This window comes from Mandrillus leucophaeus, unplaced genomic scaffold (genome assembly GCF_000951045.1).
Source record: "Mandrillus leucophaeus isolate KB7577 unplaced genomic scaffold, Mleu.le_1.0 Scaffold258, whole genome shotgun sequence".
Lineage (NCBI taxonomy): Eukaryota > Metazoa > Chordata > Mammalia > Primates > Cercopithecidae > Mandrillus > Mandrillus leucophaeus.
The window spans coordinates 714,268-736,700 of NW_012102676.1; the positions used below are offsets into that span (position 1 = coordinate 714,268).

The window sequence follows — 22,433 nt, forward strand, 5'->3', positions numbered from 1 at the left end:
ACAATAATCAAGAAGCAATTCTCTATTAAGCTTTTAGAACTCACAGAGAAATCAAACTGTGAAATTAAAAAAATAGTGAATTGGCAAAGGAAATGCAAATAGATAATCAGTAAGTGAAAAACTAACCAAATACAATAACGAGAAAATAAATGAAAATTTAAACATATGACATTTCTTATCTATTAATTAATTAATTAATTTATTTATTTATTTTGAGACAATTCTCACTCTGTTATTCAGACAGGAGTGCAGTGGAGTGATCATGGCTCACTGCAGCCTCAACCTCCCAGGCTCAATCGATCCTCCCATGTCAGCCTCCTGTTTAGCTGTGACTACAGGCATGCGCCACTATGTCCAGCTAATTTCTCTATGTTTTTGTAGAAATATGGTGTCGCTATGTTGCCCAGGCTGGTTTTGAAGTCCAAGGCTCAAGCAATCCTCCCTCCTCATCCTCCAAAAGTGCTGAGATTACAGGCCTGAGCCACCTCACCAAGCCCCCAAATTTTTATCAACTAAAATTCTGGGATGTTTTCACATTGGCAATGCTAACTGCTGATAAGAGTGGGACTTACACACTGCAGGTATATGTGTACAGCAAGCACTGAAAACAGTTTGGCACCATGTATCAAGCATCATTGCATCCATTTTAAAGAAAATAAGAAATACAAATATTTATACGCAAAGATCTTTGTTTAGGTGTAATTTAAATTATCAAGGGAAGAGAGATAATTAAAAAGTGTCTATTTGAAACACAACTATGACATCAAAGTTTAAATGAAATACTAGAATCATTCCAAGTTAAGTCAGGAACAATGTAAGATAACCCATCATTACTGCCATGTTTTAACATTGGTGGAAAACTTTAACCAAAGGGATAAATAACAATATATGAGAGAAACAAAAATATAAATATTGAAAAGGAAGGAACAAAGTTATTATTATTGACACATAATGGGATTACCAAAAAACATTGAGAAAACTGAAAAAGTATTAAAAAGTATTATTACTGTGGTCAGTACAAAATCAATTATTGAATTCAAAAGCAGTTCAACAAACATTTGGAATATGTAATGTAAGAACATCTGATTTCAGCAGCAGGCTAAAACATAAAATAGCTATGATTAAACTTAAGATGTATAGATATAAAGGAAACTATGAAATTTGATTCAAGGGTAAAAATAAATGGAATAGGCTGGGTATGGTGGCTCACGCCTGTAATCCTAGCACTTCGGGAGGTCGAGGCAGGCAGATCACCTGAGATCATGAGTTCGAGACCAGCCTGACCAACATGGTGAAACCCCGTCTCTACAAAAATACAAAAATTAGCTGGGCATCATGGTGGTTGCCTGTAATCCCAGCTACTTGGGAGGCTGAGGCAGGGGAATCACTTGAAGAGTAGAGATTGCAGTGAGCTGAGATCACACCATTGCACTCCAGCCTGGGCAACAGAGCAAGACTCTGTCTCAAAAAAAACAAACAAACAAACAAACAAACCACATATAAATAAATAAATAAATGGAATATATGAATAAAAATAATGGATAGAGTAAATATTGCCAAGATTTTATTTAAACACTCTTCCTAATGAATCTATCAATTCAATATTATGTCAACAAAATTATCAATGATGCACCTACATAGCAGTTGTTATCTCTCAGCATACAAGGATGATCTTTAAATTTACTTTGTCCTTAAGCATTTCTGAATTGTCCCATCTCAAAGATGTTATTTCCTTTGAAAAGTTACCATTTCATGGGAATAGAACTTTGGCTCATTCCAGATGATTTGGAAATCCTAAAAACATTTTAACTTCTGGTTCAGTTTACTAACCTTTAGCCTAAAACCACTGCTGAATAACTGCCATTTTCATTTCCATACTAAAGATGTTTACCCTCTAGGATTCAGGTAATGTTTGAATTTCTGTTTGCAAAATGAAGGGATTGAGCTCTCTGTGATAACCTTTGTAAATAATAACGGTTACTTAGGAACATCAAGCAAAAAAGAAGTGCTGTTCAGGGGACAATTCCATTCATCAATTTGCTTATCAATTTAGTCAAAAAATATTGAGCACCAACTTTGTCCCAGATAAATTCTTCGTCATGTGGGAACCAACACTAAACAAACTAAAGTCCCTCCTTTAGGAGTTTACATCTGGTAGAGGGTGTGGAGTGAGAAGAGACAAAAACAAAGGGAACAAATAAAAATGTGAATGGTGAGGTGTGCTATTTTAATTTAAGATGACTTCATGAAAACCGTCCAGATATAGTGACATTTGGACAACAGTTATCCAAGGGAGGGATGTTTTGAGCAGAGTGATGCTGCTAGCGCAGAAGCCCTGGAATAACTATTTTTTGTTTGTTTGTTTGTTTGTTTTTTGAGACGGTCTTGCTCTGTTGCCCAGGCTGGAGTGCAATGGTGCAATCTAGGCTCACTGCAACCTCCACCTCCTGGGTTCAAGTGATTCTCATGCCTCAGCCTCCTGAGCAGCTGGGATTACAGGTGCCTGCAATGACACCTGACTAATTGTTGTATTTTTAGTAGAGACGGGGTTTCACCATGTTGGTCAGGCTGGTCTCGAACTCCTGACTTCAAGTGATCTGCCCACCTTGGCCTCCCAAAGTGCTGGAATTACAGGCATGAGTCACTGCGCCCAGCCCCTGGGATAACTGTACATCTGAGACAAAAGGAAGCCCAGCGTAGCTGGATAAGAGTGAGAAGAGGGGACAGGAGGAGGAGATGGGGACAAATAGGTAGCAAGGGATAAGATCACTCACAGTGTGTAGATTAAGATGATGGAAAGCCACTGGAGGATGATGAACAAAGGAGTGATGCCTACAGGGTGGAAGCAGGTAAGAGTCAGGAAGTTTTGAAATTGTCCAGGTAAAAGATGATGGTGTCTTGGACCATGGTAGTAATGAAGATGGTGAGAAATGTTTGGACCCTGGATATAATTTGAGGGGAGAGCTGATAATAGTTGTTGGTAGATTTAAGATACGTGTGACAGAAAGAGAGCCATCAGGGGGTTTTTGATCAAATCAATTTGATATGGTATTCAATCATAATCATGGAAGGTATGAAGACATTTCTCAAATATCATTGTATTATTTTGAGAACAGGCTAGATGAGAATGAATAACTGTTGCAACATTGTTGGGATATTAAGGTGAATAAAAGAATGATTTGTTTCTTTTTTGGAGAAATAGAATGTCGTGTGAATATCTTATGTCCACCCTGGCCCTCTTTCATCTCCAATTGGAGACCTATGATGTACACAAGCTTTACTTCTAATCACCTCCACAGTTTTTTTCCCTCTTTTTCTCTTCTCTCTCTGGCTCTCCATTCCCCCTATTTTTCTTTCTTTCCTTCCCTTTATCCTTCTCCTTAGTTTTTCTTTCTTTATGATAGTCCTGATCGACAGAAGTAATGGAACAACCTCTGAGCTTTTTGTCCAGCACTGTTTTCAGTGCCAGATAGCTTCTCAGTGCTCCATAATGTGAATTGAAATGTGGTCATTCTATGCTAAATATTTTGTCTTTAACTTTCTTCTACAGTTCCTCAGAGTTATCTATTTAAGACCCCAAACTGGTCATGTCACATCTTTGCTCAAAATTCTTCTAAGGGACCGCACTGACTTTAGAATAAAATTCAAACTTCTTTGGAGGGCAAAACATGGTGATTTAAAATCTTGGTGTACTTATCCATTCCTCCTCTTTTCTAGCTACTCCATGGAGGTCTTTCAAGACAAGCAAAGCATTTTTAATTTTCTCTAAAACTGGTCACGTTTCCTCTCACTGCCAGATCTGGGTGCACCTACTATTTCTTCTGTCTCTCGAACACCCAACTTACTTGCTTTTGTAATCTGCCTGCTGCTATTATCCTCAATGTTCTGCTCAGCATTCACCTCTACTTGGAATCTTTTTGGCCCTCACCAAAAGGCTTTGGGTCCTACCTCTGTTTTCCTTCGACCCTGCTCTTACTTAAAGCACTACAAAGCAATTATCTGCTTAACTGACTGTCTGTGCCTTATGCAGTTTAGGGGAGGTAGTTTAGTTCCATAACTGCAGGGCAGGTCACAGTCTCTAGTACATAAGAAGCACTCAATGTAAGTTAGTTCAAATGATGAGTAAATGAAGAGAAAAAAAGAAAGCATATTATGAATCCCACAGGGAAAAACCTTATTTCTTTGTCACTGATAAGGAAAACTCTGTTTTTAGATCGAACACGGGGGGGTTAGCGACGAAGATGAGGATTTAAGATGTAAATTCTTGAAAGGCTGTAGGCCTTGTTTTGAATCATACGATGATTTCACTGGATCAAAGGGTGTTTGGCAAGCAGGAACCCTGAAACTGTGCCAACATTTCTGAGCTGATCTGCTCAAGAGCGAATAAATTTTAAGGAACTAAGGCAAAATAGCACTGAAACGGTGCTGTAAATGACAATATTTATGTGCTTAAGGGTTGTCTTTAAAGACTCAATCTTACAAAGATTTCATCTGCCGGGATACAAGCCTTTCAAGTGCTTCAGCCATTGACGTGTATGATATTTGGAGACACGGGTGTGGCTGTGCGCAGTTGTATTTTGTTTTGCTTAACTTCTGAAGCCAGCCAGATTCCTGGGACTACCAAGTATGGCAACAAAACTAGCAGAACAGTTAGATGGTCACTAAACAGCTTGCATAGTCCTGGCAGGAGTGGACTTTCTACAGTCTGTTTCAAGTTCTTTGGCTGTTTGTCAGAGAAGCCTGGCTTCCCCAGCACTGGTGGACCGACAGCCCCCAAGTGCTATATAAACATGCTGGAGGTTCGAAAGACAATATGAAGTGTGAGTTGACATCATAAAGTTCTAGGCTATAAGACATTTTAAGGATCCTCTTTGTCTTTCCTTGTTGAAAACAATTTTAATCAATGCCACTAAATTAGAGAATAATGGTTAAATTGTTTCCATGAGATTTGTAATTGAGTTAATCTTTTGCCAACTTTAAACAAGGTTAAATCCCTCAATAAAGATTGTAAAAGTATCAATTAAAAGTAAAAGCAAGGACAAACAAAAAAGTAAGAGTCTTAATGCAGGCATTACTTCTTCATAAACCATTTTTTACTCTTCATAATAAATTATTAAATCTTGTCTCTTCCTATGTGTTTCAGACATTGCTTGATGTCAGTGTGAAAACAAAGTGATCAAAGTGATATAATAAATCTGACAAGCCTGGCGCGGTGGCTCATGCCTGTAATCCCCCCGCACTCTGGGAGGCCAAGGTGGGAGGATCACTTGACGTCAGGACTTCGAAACCAGCCTGGCCAACATGGGAAATCCCGTCTCTACTAAAAATACAAAAATTAGCTGGGTGTGGTAGTGTAAGCCTGGAATCCCAACTACTGGGAGGCTGAGGCATGAGAATCGCTTGAATCTAGGAGGCAGAGGTTGCAGTGAACCAAGACTGTGCCACTGCATTCCAGTCTGGGTAACAGAATGAGACCCTGTCTCAAACAAACAAACAAACAACAACAAAAAAACTAACAACTTGAGAGTCTAGTAAAGGTATGGTTTATTTTTGTTGAAATTCTTTTTTAAATAAAAGAATAGATACCCAAAAATTCCACAGGTAACTGTGTCAAGATAAAAGAACGCCATTTCAAATGGGCATTTTCTCTTTCTCTCTCTCTTTCTTTTTTTGATGGAGTCTCACTCTGTCGCCCAGGCTGGAGTGCAGTGGCGTGATCTTGGCTCATTGCAGTCTCAGCCTCCTAGGTTCAAGTGATTCTCGTGTCTTAGCCTACCGAGTAGCTGGGTTCATAGGCACACGCCACCATGCCTTGCTAATTTTTGTATTTTTAGTAGAGATGGGGTTTCACTATGTTGGCCAGGCTAGTCTCAAACTCCTGACCTCAAGTAATCCACCCCCTCTTGGCCTCCCAAAGTGCTGGGATTACAGATGTGAGCCACTGCGCCCGGCCCACATTTTCTCTTTAATCAATGTAAAAGATTTAGGCTCTTATGGATAAAATGTCTCCAAAATTAAAGTTTGACTTTAAGTATAAAGATATATTAACTATCTTGGTACCTTGAAAATTGCAAATGTTTATGAAGATGGTATGAATTCCAGTCAAGAAGCTTAGATGTGCAAAATAAATCAACAAAAAAACCAAACACTTGAATTGCATTTCTTTATATTTTAAAATCAATTTCATTTAGGACCCTGACCCTTATTTTCCCCTTTCTCCTTTCCTAGCCACTCTCCAAGAATTTTACAAATTTTCGTGCAGTAGGACCAAGGCACTGGGGAGGTCCCTACAGACAGTGATCATGAGCAATCGTTCCCCATTGGTTACAGTCAAGGTGTCCATGCCCAGTCTGCACAATCCCTTCAGGTCCAGAGGCTCTGGAACTACATATCCTTCTGGGTCCTTGGAATCGTCAAGGAATGTGCTTACCATGCCTTTCTGAAGCCTAGTCTTCTGTCTGGACACTGTCAGTAAGTAGACTTGGCTTCTGGTCTTTCATGAAGTGCCCATGCTCACTCTACTCTTCCACTCCTGCTCTTTATCTCTCCCCACCTACTTGGATAAAGGAAAGGAGAAAACAGGGGGATAAAAACCTAATAGTTCAAAACTATTAGGTTTTGAAAATATCCCACCACATTTATAAAGAAAAAAATCTGAAAACACTCTAAATATTCATCAACAGAGAACTGGATAAATAGGCTATGGTACATTCACACGATCCGTTCAATGAAGGGGTTAAGAAGAATGGGGTAAATCTGTATATTCTGATATGGGAAAATATCCAATATAGATTATTAAGTGCAAAATGTAGTTTCAGAAGTTATACGTATAGCATGATTCAGTTTCTATAAAAATGTAAAATATATATGTACGTATACATTTATAAGCATGTATAAGTATGTGCACATTTATAAGTATGTTTAGGTATAAATGTATGTGTACCTAAACCTGCTTATAAATGCAGAAGATATTGGAAAACATCACAAGAAACTCTTAAATGTGATTATCTCTGAAGAATGGCATTGGAAGAAGGATGAGAAGAGGTGGATTTTATCCTTCTACTAAGTAAACTATTTACATTTTTTGCAACATGTACATGTTATTTTCCAAAATTGTATAACCTCAGTTTTAAAAAAGGTAGAAATCTGTACAAGTCTTTTTCATAACATAATCATTTTTGCATGTGTTCAATACATTTTAAAATAAGTTTAAGTATTATTAAGTAATCTTTTTAATTTTCTTGTTATTGCTGTGGGAGCATGAAGAAGACTATTTGTTCAGAAAATTTGAAAATTTAAAGCAGTATTCTCTTTCAAGCCTCATAAATTAAATATTCTATGTTAAAAATCTGCATTTTCCCCATTATCTTAAAGTTTCATTTTATTATATTTTAAATTATTTTACTAATCATAAATATGTTTTGCAGTATGTTAGGGTTGGAAAAGTAAATCACACAATTGTATTGAGACTAAAAGAAATGTCCTCACATTATTTTAAATTACAGTACCTAATTCTCATAGATCCATACTCCACATGTTCAGAAAAGCTTCCTTTTGCTCCAGTTGCCCTTGTCTCTCTTTCTCATTGCTTGATTAATTAAGTCTATACATTTAAAAACACTTCAAGGAGCAGAATTTTGAATTATGGCAACAACATTTATAGGAAGGAATGGTGTTCTCGGCAGGAGGAACAATATATGCAGAGGCATGAAAGCATTAAATAGAGTCATGAGTATGAGAAACTACTACTGAAGCACAAAATATAAATAAGGGAGTGGCAAGAAATCAGAGTAGCTGGCTCATGAAGGTGTTTGTTTATTATGCAAGTAAAGGCAACAAACAATTTTTGAATGAGATGTTCACATATGCATTTTTCAAAGATCATTCTGGATCTCATTGCAGAGAGTTCATTTTAGGGTGATGAGACTGAAAGGCAAGAGATGAGCTAAGAAATTAGGATGGCAGTTCAGGCAAATGTTGAAAACTTGAACTAAGCCAGTAGGTAAATGGGCAATATAAAAGGAGATCTGAGAAACGTGTATTATTTATGGTTTCATGTAAAACAGAGGGTATACATTTTAAAAGCCTGTACGAATACATCTACACAATAGTTTATCCTACTTGAGAATTACTGAACATAGGGAGTGAAATTTTAAAATCTAGGAGCATGATTAGGTGACTGTAGATATATAAAGGAAAGTCTTAAACCAGTATAATAGGTTTCTAAACCAAGGTCTATCATAATAATGTTGTAGAAAAACATCCTCATGAAATTGCTTCAGTAGCTGGACAGATTCTTTTCTTTACATTCTGGGGTACCTGTGCAAGATGTGCAGGTTTGTTATATAGGTAAACGGGTGCCATGGTGGTCTGCTGCACCTACCGACCCAGCATCCGTTAGGTCTTTTCCCTAATGCTCTCCCCACCCTGGACAAATTCTTGAGCTCTGTTTTGATATGGTGTGACTGTGCCCCACCCACATCTCATCTTGAATTCCCACATGTTGTAGGAGGTACCCAGTGGGAGGTAATTGAATTACGGGGCAAGTCTTTCCTGTGCTGTTCTTGTGATAGTGAATAAATCTTGCGAGATCTGATGTTTTTAAAAAGAGGAATTCCCCTGCACAAGCTCTCTCTCTTTGCCTGCTGCCATCCAAGTAAGAGGTGGCTTGCTCTTCCTTGCTTTCCACCATGATTGTGAGGCTTCCCCAGCCACGTGTAAATCCAATTAAACCTCTTTCTTTTGTAAATTGCCCAGTCTCGGGTATATCTTTATCAGCAGCATGAAAACAGGCTGATACAGTTTCTAGTTGTCTCTTAGATATCTTCCCTTAGATTCCCATCAGCAAACTAACCTCATCTTAACTCAGCCCACACTCATTATTGTCCCAGACACCTTTCTCCTGACACTAGTCTCCCATTCACTCAGGTTTAAAACATCATTTTCACTTAGGACTCCCTCTCCAATTATCTACCAACCTAAACTCCACAGTATCTCTAATCTCTGTCCTAGCCTTTCCTCTCTCCTTCAAGTTCAAGATTATATTCTTTTTCACCTGGGCTCTCACAATAATGTTTCCCCTCCCTGTGTTCTAATATAACCACACCTAAACCATCTTACACGTTGCAGCTGGATTCAGCATCCCAAAACATAGTGTTGATATTGTCCCTGTTTCAAATCTGTCAAGGCTAGAGGAAATTTCAATTATTAAAATAACTTTGGAAAACTCTTTGGCATTATCTCCTAAAGTTGAACACACACACACCCTATATTGCATCCATTTCACAGTTAGATATATATCAAACAAAAATGTACGACCATATACATAAAAGAAAGGTACAGGAGCGTTTATAGGAGCATTATTCATAATGGCCTCAATTGGCATCAATACAATCTAGTAGACTGGATGAATAAATTGTGGGGTATTCATGCAATGCAATACTACACAACAGTGAAAAAAAGTCAGCTTTTTTACATCAATCTCTAAAACAGTCAAAAGTAATAACTGGTGTCAGAAATCAGGAGAGTAGTTTATTTTAGGGAGAAGACAGGAAGTAGTTACTAGAATGGAACAGGAGAGGAACTTCTAGATATTGGAAATTTTCTTTTCTTTTTTTTTTTCGAAATGGAGTCTCGCTCTGTCTCCCCAGGCTGGAGTGCAGTGATATGATCTTGGCTCACTGCAACCTCCGCCTCCTGAGTTCAAGCAATTCTCCTGCCTTAGCCTCTTGAGTAGCTGTGATTACAGGCATGCACCACCAAGCCTGGCTAATGTTGTATTTTAGTAGAGACAGGATTTCATCACGTTGGCCAGGCTGGTCTCGAACTCCTAACCTCAGGTGATCCGCCTGCCACAGCCTCCCAAAGTGCTGGGATTACAGGTGTGAGCCACTGTGCTTAGCTGATATTGGAAATTTTCTATCACTTGACCTGGGTGGAGGCTACACTCTGCTTTCCCTTTGGGAGAAGAAAAATAAACACACACATCTACACATATACATCCTTCAATAGCTCTCCATTGTCTAACAAAGAATGTCCAAACTCCTCAAATGCAAAGCAAATTGTAGTCAATAATCTGTTCCAACCTAACTTTCCAATCAATGGAGTCAAATTTCCTTCCTTCCCAATGCTGACCCCCTCACTCCAGCTATGCTGTTGCTGTGAAACCCAGCACGCCAGCAGTCCCCAACCTTTTTGGCACCATGGCCCTATTTTGGAAGATGATTTTTCCATGGATGGGGCCGGGGATGGGGATGGTTTCAAGATGAAACTCTTCCACCTCAGATCATCAAGCCTTCCTTAGAGTCTCATAAGGAACATGCAACCTAGATCCTCCGCACGTGCAGTTCACACTATATAGGGTTCGCGCTCCTATGAGAATCTAATGCGCCACTGATGTGACACGAGGAGGTGCTCAGGTGGTCATGCTCACTCCCCGGCTGCTCACCTCCTGCTGTGTGGTGCAGTTCCTAACAGGCCATGGATCAATACTGGTCTGTAGCCCAAGGGTTGGTGACCCCTGCCCTACACCACAGATTCCACTTGTATATAACTTGGAAGCAAATTATTTTATTAAAAAAAAAATTGAAATTGGAAATTTCTGCAAGGACTGTTTTTTTTCCAGGAAAGACTGTGGTATTGTTGGGCCAAATCCTACTAAATTCTTGGGTTCTCCAATATCCTGACACACCAGGGAACTTCACACTGTAAAGTATCTAAGCCGAAGTCTCTACCAGTGATGTAAGATCATATCTGACTTAGGCCTTGCCATGAAGCCTGCTGGTACTTGAATAAGGGACCCCTCAGGGAAGAGTGAAGCAACACTGCATGTGGCCCGGGCTAGCAGCCCAATTTGACTGTGGGATGTCATTAAGTCTGGTGGACAATAATCAAAATCACAATGATCCAAGTATTTTACCTAAATCTGGGTCAACGCTGATCTCTGAACAAATCAGAAGTGGCTTCCAGAATTTCTAATGAGTGATAGTACTACTGTAGGTAGTAATTTTTATGGTTCTCTGTGTCCGTTTCTGTGAAACAAAGGATTAATCAGCACTGAGGGACACTGAGAGTATCCAGTCCCTAGGGAGAAATAAACATAGCAGAAGCATACAGGTTAGGGTTTGGGCCTTGAGGGCGGAGCTTCAGGGCAGGGCTTCCATTTGATTCTGCAAACTGGAAGTATTTGGAGCACAGGCCCAGTTAAATAGACTAGGCAATCCTCATGGAGATCATGAGTCTAGGCCACAGTTATGAGGGCATGTGTATATCCTATAACAGTTTACTTCAAACTTTAGCATGCTTAAGAACCACTTAGAAAGCTTGTTAAAATACAGTTTCCTGGGCTCCAGCCCAGGGGATTCTGACTCATGTCTGAGGTCAGGCCCAGAATTTGCATATCTAACAGGCTCTCAGGAGAAACATTGTTTTAGACCAACTATTAGGCTGGTGGAACGAAACTAATTCCAATCTGCATTCACCACTGGGGGCAGGATATTTAATATGCTGCCAGCCTTTGTCAGATTTAGTTCAGGGACTGTTGGACTGAACGCACAGGATGAGGGCATTGATTCCTATTGCGTAATGTAATAAATTGAAGTAAAAAGGACAACTTCCTACTGGCGCTAGTTTGTGCAATCGGATGGAAGCCCTGTCCCTCCTGTCCTCACCTACTCCCTAGAGCTTGCTTGTGAAGTTTCTGGGTTGGGGAGGTGCTGTTGGCATCTAGTGAGTACAGCCCAGGGATGCTGCTAAACATCCCCCACAACAGAACCTTCCAGCCCAGAGGTCAATAGTGTGGAGACTGGAGGAACCCTATCTAGATCTCCTTCTATTGGATTTGAGATTCACTTGGGTTTTATATCAGGTTACACAGGGCATTGTAAGCTGGGTTCTCTAAATTAATGTTATTCATGGTGAGGCGGTTTATAATAAAGGAAACATTATATTCAACAAATAAGACTAGCAAGCATTCAAACAAAATACAAATAAAGAGACAACTAATGAAGGTGATGAGGGAGAAAGAAAGAAAATTGTACAGGAAGAGTAGGTTAAGGGGAGTGCCTTTAGTTAAATTCTAACCAGGAACTTTCTGGAACAGGAAGAGAGGGTAGGCTTCATGTCTCATTCAGCTTTGCCTGGGTGACACCATCTTTAAAAAGACTGGGCACAATATACACTAATATGAAATGAATGAAAGTGATTAGTCCATTCTCATTTTAAGGATTTTTATGAATAAAGATTCTATGGTAGTTTTTGCGTTTTTTCTAAACTTATAATAGCTAATCACTTTTCCATTTAACAGGTGCTATTCTCTTAAGGGGAACTCTCAGAATAGTTTTAAGCCAGAGAGGAGCAGTAATAGTTTATTCTTGTATTCAGTAAATGCTTTTTGTTTATATATATGGAAATCCCCTTTATCAGTGATTTTGCTTTCCTTGGTTTCACTACAGGGAAAATTCCAGAAATAAACAATTGATAAGTTTGAAACTCCACACCATTCTGAGTAGTGCTATTAGTCACTTACTGACCATCTAGGTTATCAGATCGCCTGTTGTGCATCAAAGTGCTGTGTGCTCAATGAACTCTTATTTTACTTCATAGTTGCCCCAAAGCGCAAGAGTAGTGATGCTGGCATTCGGGTTTGCCAAAGAGAAGTCGTAAAGTGTTTCCTGTAAGTGAAAAGGTGAAAGTTTTTGACTTAATAGAGAAAGAAAAAAAAATCGTATGCTGAGTTTGCTAAGATCTATGGTAAGAAAGAACCTTTAATCCATGAAAGAAGAAAAAAAATTCCTGCTAGTTTTGCTGTGGCCCTTCAAACCACACAAGTGACAGCCACAGTACATGATAAACGCTTAGTTAAGATGGAAAAGGCATTAAATTTCTGGATGGGAGAGATGAACAGAAATGTGTTCCAAATGATGCCAGTCAGGTTCAGAACTGGTTTCAGGCTTTCACTGGAGGTGTTGGAACGCATGCCCTGGAGATAAAGGGTGCTGTTGTATTCTGATGCATCCCCTGTTAAAAATTAGAAACAATTAGACTAATTTTTTTAAGCCTAATGACATTTATCTATTATCTCTTACTTTTTGGCGTAAACAAATCTCCCTTCTCTCAGCTTTTTGTTCTTTACCTTAAATAGGGTAATCATATTTTTGTTCAGACTTCTCTAGTCTTTCCAAACTCATGTTTATAATTTGAAGGCTATAATATAAAACCGTGCTCCTAGATTCATATTAAATGGCTATTTTTTCCACATTTCTTCTGTGCCAGGTTTTGTGTTAGACATTTTCATATATTTTTGTTCCTCTGTGAGGTAGGTAAGCATGGTCATATTTTGTAGATGAAGAAACTGACTAAGAGAGTTTCAGAAAGTATAACTGACTTGAACAACACAGAAGTTAGGGAGCTGACCCCTGGACAGTTGAGAATTCACATATAACTTCTCACTCCCCTGAAACTTAACTACTAATAGTGTACTGTCAACTGGAAGCCTTACCAATAACATAAACAGTTGATTAACACATATTTTGTAAGTTATATATATATAATATACTCTATTCTTAAAGTAAGCTAGAGAAAAGAAAACGTTATTAAGAAAATTGTAAGAAAGAGAAAATACATTTATTCTTCATTAAGTGGAAATGGATCATCATAAGACATGTCTTCATCTACACTGTCTTCACAGTGAGTAGGCTGAGAAGTAGGAATAAGAGGAAGGGTTGGTCTTGCTGTCTCAGGGTTGGCAGAAGTGGAAGAAAATCCAGGTATAAGTGGATCCTCACAGTTCAAACCTGTGTTGTTCAAGGATCAACTGTATATCCAAGTTCATACATATCGTAAATGGTAGAACTAAGATTCAATTTCAGATCCAAATTCAGATTTTCAAATTCAATTTCCAAGTCATATGATAAATGATACTATTTAGAAAATCATAATTGGTTTCCGGCTTTTACAAATCAAACTGCTAGTAGTAATTCTAATACCATTATTTGATTGTTAATAATGCCACCACAGTGATGGCTCAGCTGAGGCCTATAAAATAAATCTTTAACAAAATTTTCTATTTTTACTTTATTTTTCTTGCAATGATGCACAGCTGAGAACAGAAAATAAGTCTTAACACTCTCCCAAAGAGTGCAAGATGCACAGTCACCGTGTCTAATGATTCCACATCTGATGCTCTTAAGGCCCTAGCATTATTCACAAAATGACGTAATTACAAATAACATTGTACTGATTATGTTATGTAACAAATTATCCCAAAACTTAGTTAAAACAACAAACATTTATTATCTCATAGTTCTTGTGGTTGCCTCTGGTTTGATGTCTCTCCTAAAGTTTGCATTCAGGTTGTAGACCAGGGCTGCAGCCTCACCTGCCTGTGAGAGGATTTGCTTCTAAGCTCACCCATGTCATTGTTGATGGAATTCTCAACTGTTTGGCTGAGGGCCTCATTCAGTCCCTTGTCGGTCACAGGCATCAGTTCCTTGTTACATGGACCTTCCTATGGGGAAGTACACATTATGGTAGCTGGCTTCCACCAAAGCAAGCAAGAGAGTGAGAGGAGCCAGAAAGACAGAAGTCACAGTTTTTTGAAAACCTAATCATAGAAGTCACATCGCATCACGTTAGTATGTTATACTAATTAGAAGTTAATCACTAAGTTCTTTCCACACTGAAGAAAAGGGGATTGCTACAAGGATGTGAATATCATGAGAAGGGGATTATTAGGAGCCATCTTAGCGACTGCCTACCACAAATACTAGCCAATCGCTTTTTAATGAAAGAATATTTTTTCTATATTTCTTAAATACTTAATTTAACCACTTATTCCACAATACCCGTAAGATAGAAATGGTTCTTCTTTCATAGGTCTTGCCAAGTCATCAGGTAATTAGCTGCTCTGACACATGTATGCTGGATTGAGACGAGCAGATAGAGGGAAGAGAGGCCAAGGCGAGTTTTCTCAGTGCTAGTGCCGTCTAAACTGAGACTGGAAGGAAAAGTAGGTGATTAGTCAAGGAAGAGGGTGAGGGAAGAGTGTTATAAGCAAAGGGAATAACAGGTACATACTAATGCCTGAAGATGAGAAAGAATCAATTTCAATATTAAATATCTATATTCATTCTTCTTGGGTTATTATAGTTTGTGGTTATCCTTCACTTGATCTTAGCCAAAAGGCCGAGAAGCAATAGTTTGTGGTTATTTTTAATGGAGCTCTTTTAAACTGATCAGAATAACTGTTAAGTATTACATTTATGATTATTTCTATTTTAGCAAAGTAGTTTTCTTTCTTTTTATTTATTGATTTATTTTGAGACAGGGTCTCACTCTTGCCCAGGCTAGAGTGTTGCAGTGCTATCACAGCTCACTGCAGCCTCAACACCCCAGGCTCAAGTGTTTCTCTTGCCTCAGCCTCCTGAGTAGCTGGGACTACAGGCATGAATCACCATCCTCAGCTAGTTTTTGTTATATTTTTGCAGAGACAAGGTCTTACTATGTTGTCTAGGCTGGTCTCGAATTCCTGTGCTCAAGCGATCCTCCTGTCTTGGCTTCTTAGAGTGCGCAATTACAGGCAGAAGCCACTGCACCCAGCCTCAAAGTAGTTCTCTAGAGGTCTGTCAGGTAAATTGGGCCCAAGAACTCTGAGTTTGTCCTGTCCACATGCACAACGACATTGCCTTCTCTTCTAATTTTGCTTCTGCCTGAGGTGATATCCTAAGGTTCAGCCTACAAAATACTGGATGCAGCAGATTTAATAACTGTGCATGAGTTTGGTCAACCTCATTAGCCCAACCTGATAATTAAATTCCAATTAAAATATCCCCTGCTCGTGACACACAAAAAAGAAAAAGCAGTGAGGAACAGATTAGATTATTTTGACCTTTTAATTTCCTTTAGGCATTGGGTCTGTAGGTCAATGATTAATATTAACATGCTTTGTGTAATTAACATCAAGTCCCTTGGTAAGTAGGACAGAAATTCTTCATAGTTAGTGCTTTAGAAGGATGCCTGTAATCTCCATTTGCACAAAATAAACTGACATATGATTTTCCAGGAAGGATGTTAGAATAAATGACTATTTATCCAATCGTAGGATAGAGATATATTGTTAGTAGGGAGTATATGTCCATTAAATTGATTGTCTGACTCTGGTTTTTAAACTTTTTACTATGTACAATTTGGAACATACACATGAATAAACAGAATATAATACTTTACCATCCTGCTCTAACAACCATCAACTTATAATTAATCTTTTGCCACTCACACCTCTAACCTCCTCATATTGTTTTTGAAGCTGATTCTAGCTTATTCCATATAATGTAAAAGAGTATATAAAATCATTTCATCTAAGGATATTCCAGTATACACCTCTGATAGAGAAGCAGTAATTGTTTTAAAACAAAACTACAGTACAATTTCTGTCCTAAAAAAGAACAATAATTTATTGGTATTATAATACTTTTCCTTTATTCTTATTTTTACTTTCTTTTGTAGTGAGATAGATGATAGATAATTAGTGGTTAAATTGGGGGTGATTTTACCCCATAGGGGTCATCTGGTAATGTTTGGAGATATTTTTGTTACCAACTAGGGGGTGCTACTGGCGTCTAGTTGGTAGAAGCCAGGGAAGATGATAAACACACAGGACAGTTCCCCAATAATAAAGAACTGTCTCTTGCAAAATGTCAGTCGTGCTTCTATGGAGAAATTCAGGTAGGCAGACAGATAGATAGACAGACAGACAGGTGAATAGCAGTTACAATGGACAAAAGCTTATACAGAAAAGAGATACAAAATTAGGTGACTTAGGTAGCCACACAAAGGACAAAAATGGATTTATAATTGAAAAGGTGATTCAGAGTAGTTACTCCAATTGAGATGTCCCATCATGAAATAGAATTTTATGACTGTTTTAAAGGGATTATCAGTGGCCTATAATTAATTAATGGAACACGTGTTCTGGGTGTAGGTAAAGTAATTCAGAAAAATAGGTTTCTTACTTGGGCAGCAGAGTCAAACGAAGTAATGAGCAAAATATTTAGTAAATATGAGTAGATTCTGTGTTCTGAAAAAATCTAGAAAAAATTATTTTGGATTCACTAAGCAGTCTGTCACAAATGGCTTTGTTTTATGTAAAACAGCGCTATGGATATTAATGCTTGTGACACATTTTTAAGATGAAAATGAGTATTACTTACTTTAATGTAGACAGAACTATGCTCATTATTCTCCACACAGAACCCCTGGCAATAATTTACCTAGCAGCACAGTAGTTCATGCAGATCAAAGCTGCATTATTTAAGCATGTCCAGGGGGCAGGTTTTAGTTCTGTGGAAAAAAAAAAAATATTGGTTTGCTTTAAGGAAAAAAAAATATTGGTTTGCTTCTTGAGAGAAAGCAATGTTTCGCTAACTAGGTGCTTCATGCAAGTCCTACAATATTTAAACTCACACGAATTCCTCCTGTTACCTGGGAAGAACTCCCTCCCTGACGCAAATACTCTAAAATCTGAGGGAAGTATAGAACTGTGGGAAAGCCAGTCTCTTCAAATGAACAGCGATGTATTTTTGTTTAAATTAAACCCGAACGTTAACTAGACTCAGGAAAGGAAATGGCAGAGGAGAGTCTGTCGTTGATATAGAATGTGCCTGCCTGCGTCGGCTCACAGACAAGTGATGAAGTCCAACTCTGAAATTTCAGGCAATTTGTATACCAAGCTCCTCCTTTTCTGCAGTCTTCTTTTCCATTGGTAAAATTCTTTTGCAGGGTCATGTAGGGATCCCACCCCTTCTCTGTGTTTTCACTCTGAAGCTCTACACAACTTTACACCTGAATGAACGCCAAACCTCTGTGGATATATAAAGGGAAGCTTGAGGAGGAATTTCACAGATACAGTGCAGAAGCAGAGGCAAAGGAATTAACCAGCTCTTCAGCCAAGCAAATCCTCTACTCACCATGCTTCCTCCTGCCATTCATTTCTATCTCCTTCCCCTTGCATGCATCCTAATGAAAAGCTGTTTGGCTTTTAAAAATGATGCCACAGAAATCCTTTATTCACATGTGGTTAAACCTGTTCCAGCACACCCCAGCAGCAACAGCACGATGAATCAAGCCAGAAATGGAGGCAGGCATTTCAGTAACACTGGACTGGATCGGAACAGTAAGTGTGTTTTACTTGTACAGGTTTGTTTGTTTTTTTTCTTTTCTGGTAGCATTAGCTCACATTGCTGTAGAATTGTTTTATTGGTAACTAACCTGAACCATATATATTTTGTGAAACAATTTGGGAGTAATCTGCCGCATGCGTAGGCTGGCATTCTTCCCTATGTAGTGATTTTAAAGTTAACCTAACTAAAAGAGTGGTTTAATAATGCAAGCACAGACTGAAGTTTTATCAAACATCCACAAACAAAACATTTCCAGGAATTAAACTATGGTTCTGTCAAAATCATGCAAAATGAGAGTTTTAAAAAGTATTGTTTTAGATAGCTCAAGTTCTGGTTGTTTTGTCAATTTATTTCAGGGCGTATGCAATTTTGGTAAAGTGTATAAAGGTAGCTAACATGTATTATTAGTTACCATCCACAAATACATATAGGGAATCACAAAGGAAAAAAGGAAGCTTCCAGGAGAAAAAATTTGTTTACATTGGATTTCTAAAATATGCCTAGTGAGATAGTCAAAAGTTTTGATGAAGCTCAATATAAAAGAGGGATAAACTAAAAATTCTGGAGAATCATATTTTTCTAAACTAATTCCTTGTTGTCCCATTCAAAATTTAGATAATTGTGTATTTCTGTGACAGACTGGGGACTTTTTTGTAACTTAGGAGATTTAAAACAACAGCTTAGTTGAGACACTAATTGACCACTGGTTAGGGGGATTCAAATTTCCCCTAACTTTTATTTCCATCTTTTCCTTTAGAAGAGGCCACATGCTAATAATCAGGTTTTAAGAGAGAGAGAGAGAGAGAAAGAGAAACAGTGAACAGGAAATCTTACACAAATCTTTTGCCTCTCCTTCTTCACTCCATTCAACTATGAAAAGTAGTTTTGACCCTTGAAAAGTCAAACCAAATATGACTGTTAATGTCTAAGAAAGCTAAGATGTTTTAACTTTCATGAAGATGGTTGCTTTTAAGTACACAGGACATATCTGATTATTATTAGATTACTGAGCAATGTGGTGGGTATTCGTTGTCAATGAACTGTCACTGCAAAAATGCCAAATCTGTATATACACAGGAACAGAAAGCTTGACAAGTCGAAATTATTTCTGGCTATTTCCAGGTGCATTCCTGAGGCAGCTGCAGAAAGGTGAGCTGGAGGCAGAATCAGGCACGCTGAGCACACTGTCCAACCAAACAATTTACGCTTTACATTTTAATCCCACAATTCTAGATTTCTGTGCATGCATGTGTATATAAGTAAGTTTTTACGCAAATGTCACGTTCCCCTTAAGCTGTATCTCTTACCTCAGAAGTACTAGGATACAGAGATGAAGTGAAACTCCTGATTCAGTTCTACTTTGACTTAGCTTTCAGTACTCTTTGTAGAACTACTTCAGTGTCCCTTATCATTTCTATTTGTAAAATATCAGCAGCCTGCACTTTTAAACATCCTTTTTTTTTTCCTGGTTGGCAAGCCTTGATTTCTTTTCAAGCTTGTTATAGGCAATTCTCCTCAAGTTTAGATAACAAAGCAAGGGTAAGAAAAACTTAAAATATTTAAAGATTAATTTTTGCTTTAATTACATAAGGCATGTAACAAGAAACAGCCAATTAGAGAACATACCTATCAAATCCAAATAACTAAAACAAAAAGTTTGCCATGACCAATATTCAGGAAATGAACACCGTGGTTCCTTTTGCAGTTGTAAATCAGACATGTTAGGCATTTTTCTGCCATAAAATTCATGGAAATGTAGCCAAGTTGTTATGGCAACCATACGTTCCTGATTTAGGGGCTTTTATATTCTTCGAATCTTGAGTTGTAGTGGCATTTTGCATTTCAAACATCTTACTGTTTGTATTTTTTAAAAGATAGTTTGGGAATTTATGTTTAAAACATAGTTATTAAGTTTGATATGCAAAATGTCAGATGTTGTACACATATGCATGTATGAGTCTCTGCAGCGAAAGTCTAAAATTGAAATAAAATATTACTGAGAGCATATGCATTATACACAATATTTCAATGGCCCTACCACATTCTTTTCAACAGATTTTTTAAAAGCCTAATTGAAAGCACTTGCAGACATTAACCAATATGACCCTTGAGAAAGAGAATATTAAAGTATACTCTTTTAACTCATTGAATAACGAATATTTACACGTAAATGGAAGAGCTGCTAACCCCTTATTGGAGAGTGAGACTAAGAAAATTGGATTTTCAAACACTCTAATAAGCAATCAGCTAATGAGATATATAAAAAAAATCGGGCCTACATTTTTTTTCCCAAAAAAGTTATAGCCATGTAAACTGATGATTTTCATGAAAGTGTCTCTATCCTATCCAGGCAGAATGTTTTCATTGTGAAAATAAAGTAGGTGCTCACTTTCTATTTGGCAATTTTCTATCATTTGGCTATTATTTTTGTCATTGTGGAGCACTTTTTAAAAGGTCTTCGTTTGCATTTTTGTCTCTGATGCACATTCTTTTTTGTTTCCTGCAGCTCGGGTTCAAGTGGGTTGCCGGGAACTGCGTTCCACTAAATACATCTCTGATGGCCAGTGCACCAGCATCAGCCCTCTGAAGGAGCTGGTGTGTGCTGGTGAGTGCTTGCCCCTGCCAGTGCTCCCTAACTGGATTGGAGGAGGCTATGGAACAAAGTACTGGAGCAGGAGGAGCTCCCAGGAGTGGCGGTGTGTCAATGACAAAACCCGTACCCAGAGAATCCAGCTGCAGTGCCAAGATGGCAGCACACGCACCTACAAAATCACAGTAGTCACTGCCTGCAAGTGCAAGAGGTACACCCGGCAGCACAACGAGTCCAGTCACAACTTTGAGAGCATGTCACCTGCCAAGCCCGTCCAGCATCACAGAGAGCGGAAAAGAGCCAGCAAATCCAGCAAGCACAGCATGAGTTAGAACTCAGACTCCCATAACTAGACTTACTAGTAACCATCTGCTTTACAGATTTGATTGCTTGGAAAACTCAAGCCTGCCATTGCTATTTTCTCACTTGAAAGTATATGCTTTCTGCTTTGATCAAACCCAGCAAGCTGTCTTAAGTATCAGGACCTTCTTTGGGAATAGTTTTTCCTTTTCAAGTTTTTCAAGATGTAGGTATATCCATGAATGCAATTTGCATTTAAATTCCACGTATCCTGTAGTTTTAATTCCTCATTGTTCTTAAAAGACTGTTGATACTATATACATCAGTGAATCATTATATTTTAAAACAGAAAAGGGCTTCTCAGATACCCTCCATCTACTGGCCCATCCCATATCCTAAACAAAACCCCTTCAAAACAGAAAGGTTAAAAAAAAATTGTTGTCATGAATCTTCGCAGTAACATTTCAGAAAGGTGCTTTTTTGGTACTCTTCATGGGAACAGTTTAGCAGCCATGAGTGATCTTCCTTTGAAAGAGAATGAAAGACCTTGTGACATTTCACTTCAAAAATAAGCCCTGTAGCTCTTTACAGTTGCATAGTATGAAATTATACCCTGCATGCTGACCCTCGCTTGGAATGGAATGCCAGAAATGCATGGCAGTGGCTAATAAGTAAAGCTGATTAACTATTTATTTGTCAATGTTATTATTTAATGAGCTTTCACATGTGATTTTTTTTTCAAAATGTTAATTTTTTAATGTTTTGGAACTTTTTCATGGACCTAAATATTTTCCTATATGACTTGGGTTGACCTTGAAATATGAAAATACATGTTGTAGATATGTAAAATGATTATTTTACTCTCCTTATTACATATATGTTCATGGTGAACTTTATCAATAGTATGGATCTTTTTAAATCAATAAGATGCTTTGTAAAGTTGAAATACGTAATACTTTCTTGTTTAATCTGTGCAATCAGAAGGTGTTTTGACCTTCAATTCAACTGGTTTCTTTTAACAAAAATAAACACTGCTAAAAGTTATTGTCGTTGCCTTTAACATGTATAAAGGGTGCAAAAACTGTAGAATAAATGTGTAAGGGTAATTGCTTTTTTGTTTTCTAAGTCACATTCAAGCTTTGACAGAAGTATCTATTCTAAGAGAGGAGAGAGAGGGAGACATGGAGTCCACCTCTTCAGTAAATGGGAGGTTGCAAAACTTGGGTGTCAATCCAGCAATGAGTAGTCATGCGAATATCAAATTTACATACACCAGTGGATGCCAAGTCTGCTGCTCATTATAATCACCTGGGGGAGATATTATGAGACCCAGTGCCCAGGTTTTCATCCACATTACATCAGAATTT

General features: G+C 38.1%; 1 protein-coding gene across 3 annotated transcripts in view; it reads left to right on the forward strand.

The window, feature by feature from the left end:
- Positions 1-22,172, forward strand: part of SOSTDC1 (sclerostin domain containing 1) — a 71,086-nt gene extending 48,914 nt beyond the window's left edge. The window contains exons 3-5 of one of the 3 annotated variants that reach the window (XM_011983945.1): positions 17,776-18,169; positions 19,254-19,325; positions 20,683-22,172. In XM_011983945.1, coding sequence (XP_011839335.1) covers positions 17,965-18,169; positions 19,254-19,325; positions 20,683-21,098 — 693 coding nt within the window. In that variant the 5' untranslated portion in view covers positions 17,776-17,964 and the 3' untranslated portion in view covers positions 21,099-22,172. Of the gene's footprint in view, positions 1-17,414; positions 18,170-19,253; positions 19,326-20,682 lie in introns of those variants that run through there. The other 2 variants (XM_011983947.1, XM_011983948.1) reach the window with 2 other exon arrangements.
- The last annotated feature ends 261 nt before the right edge of the window (positions 22,173-22,433 follow it).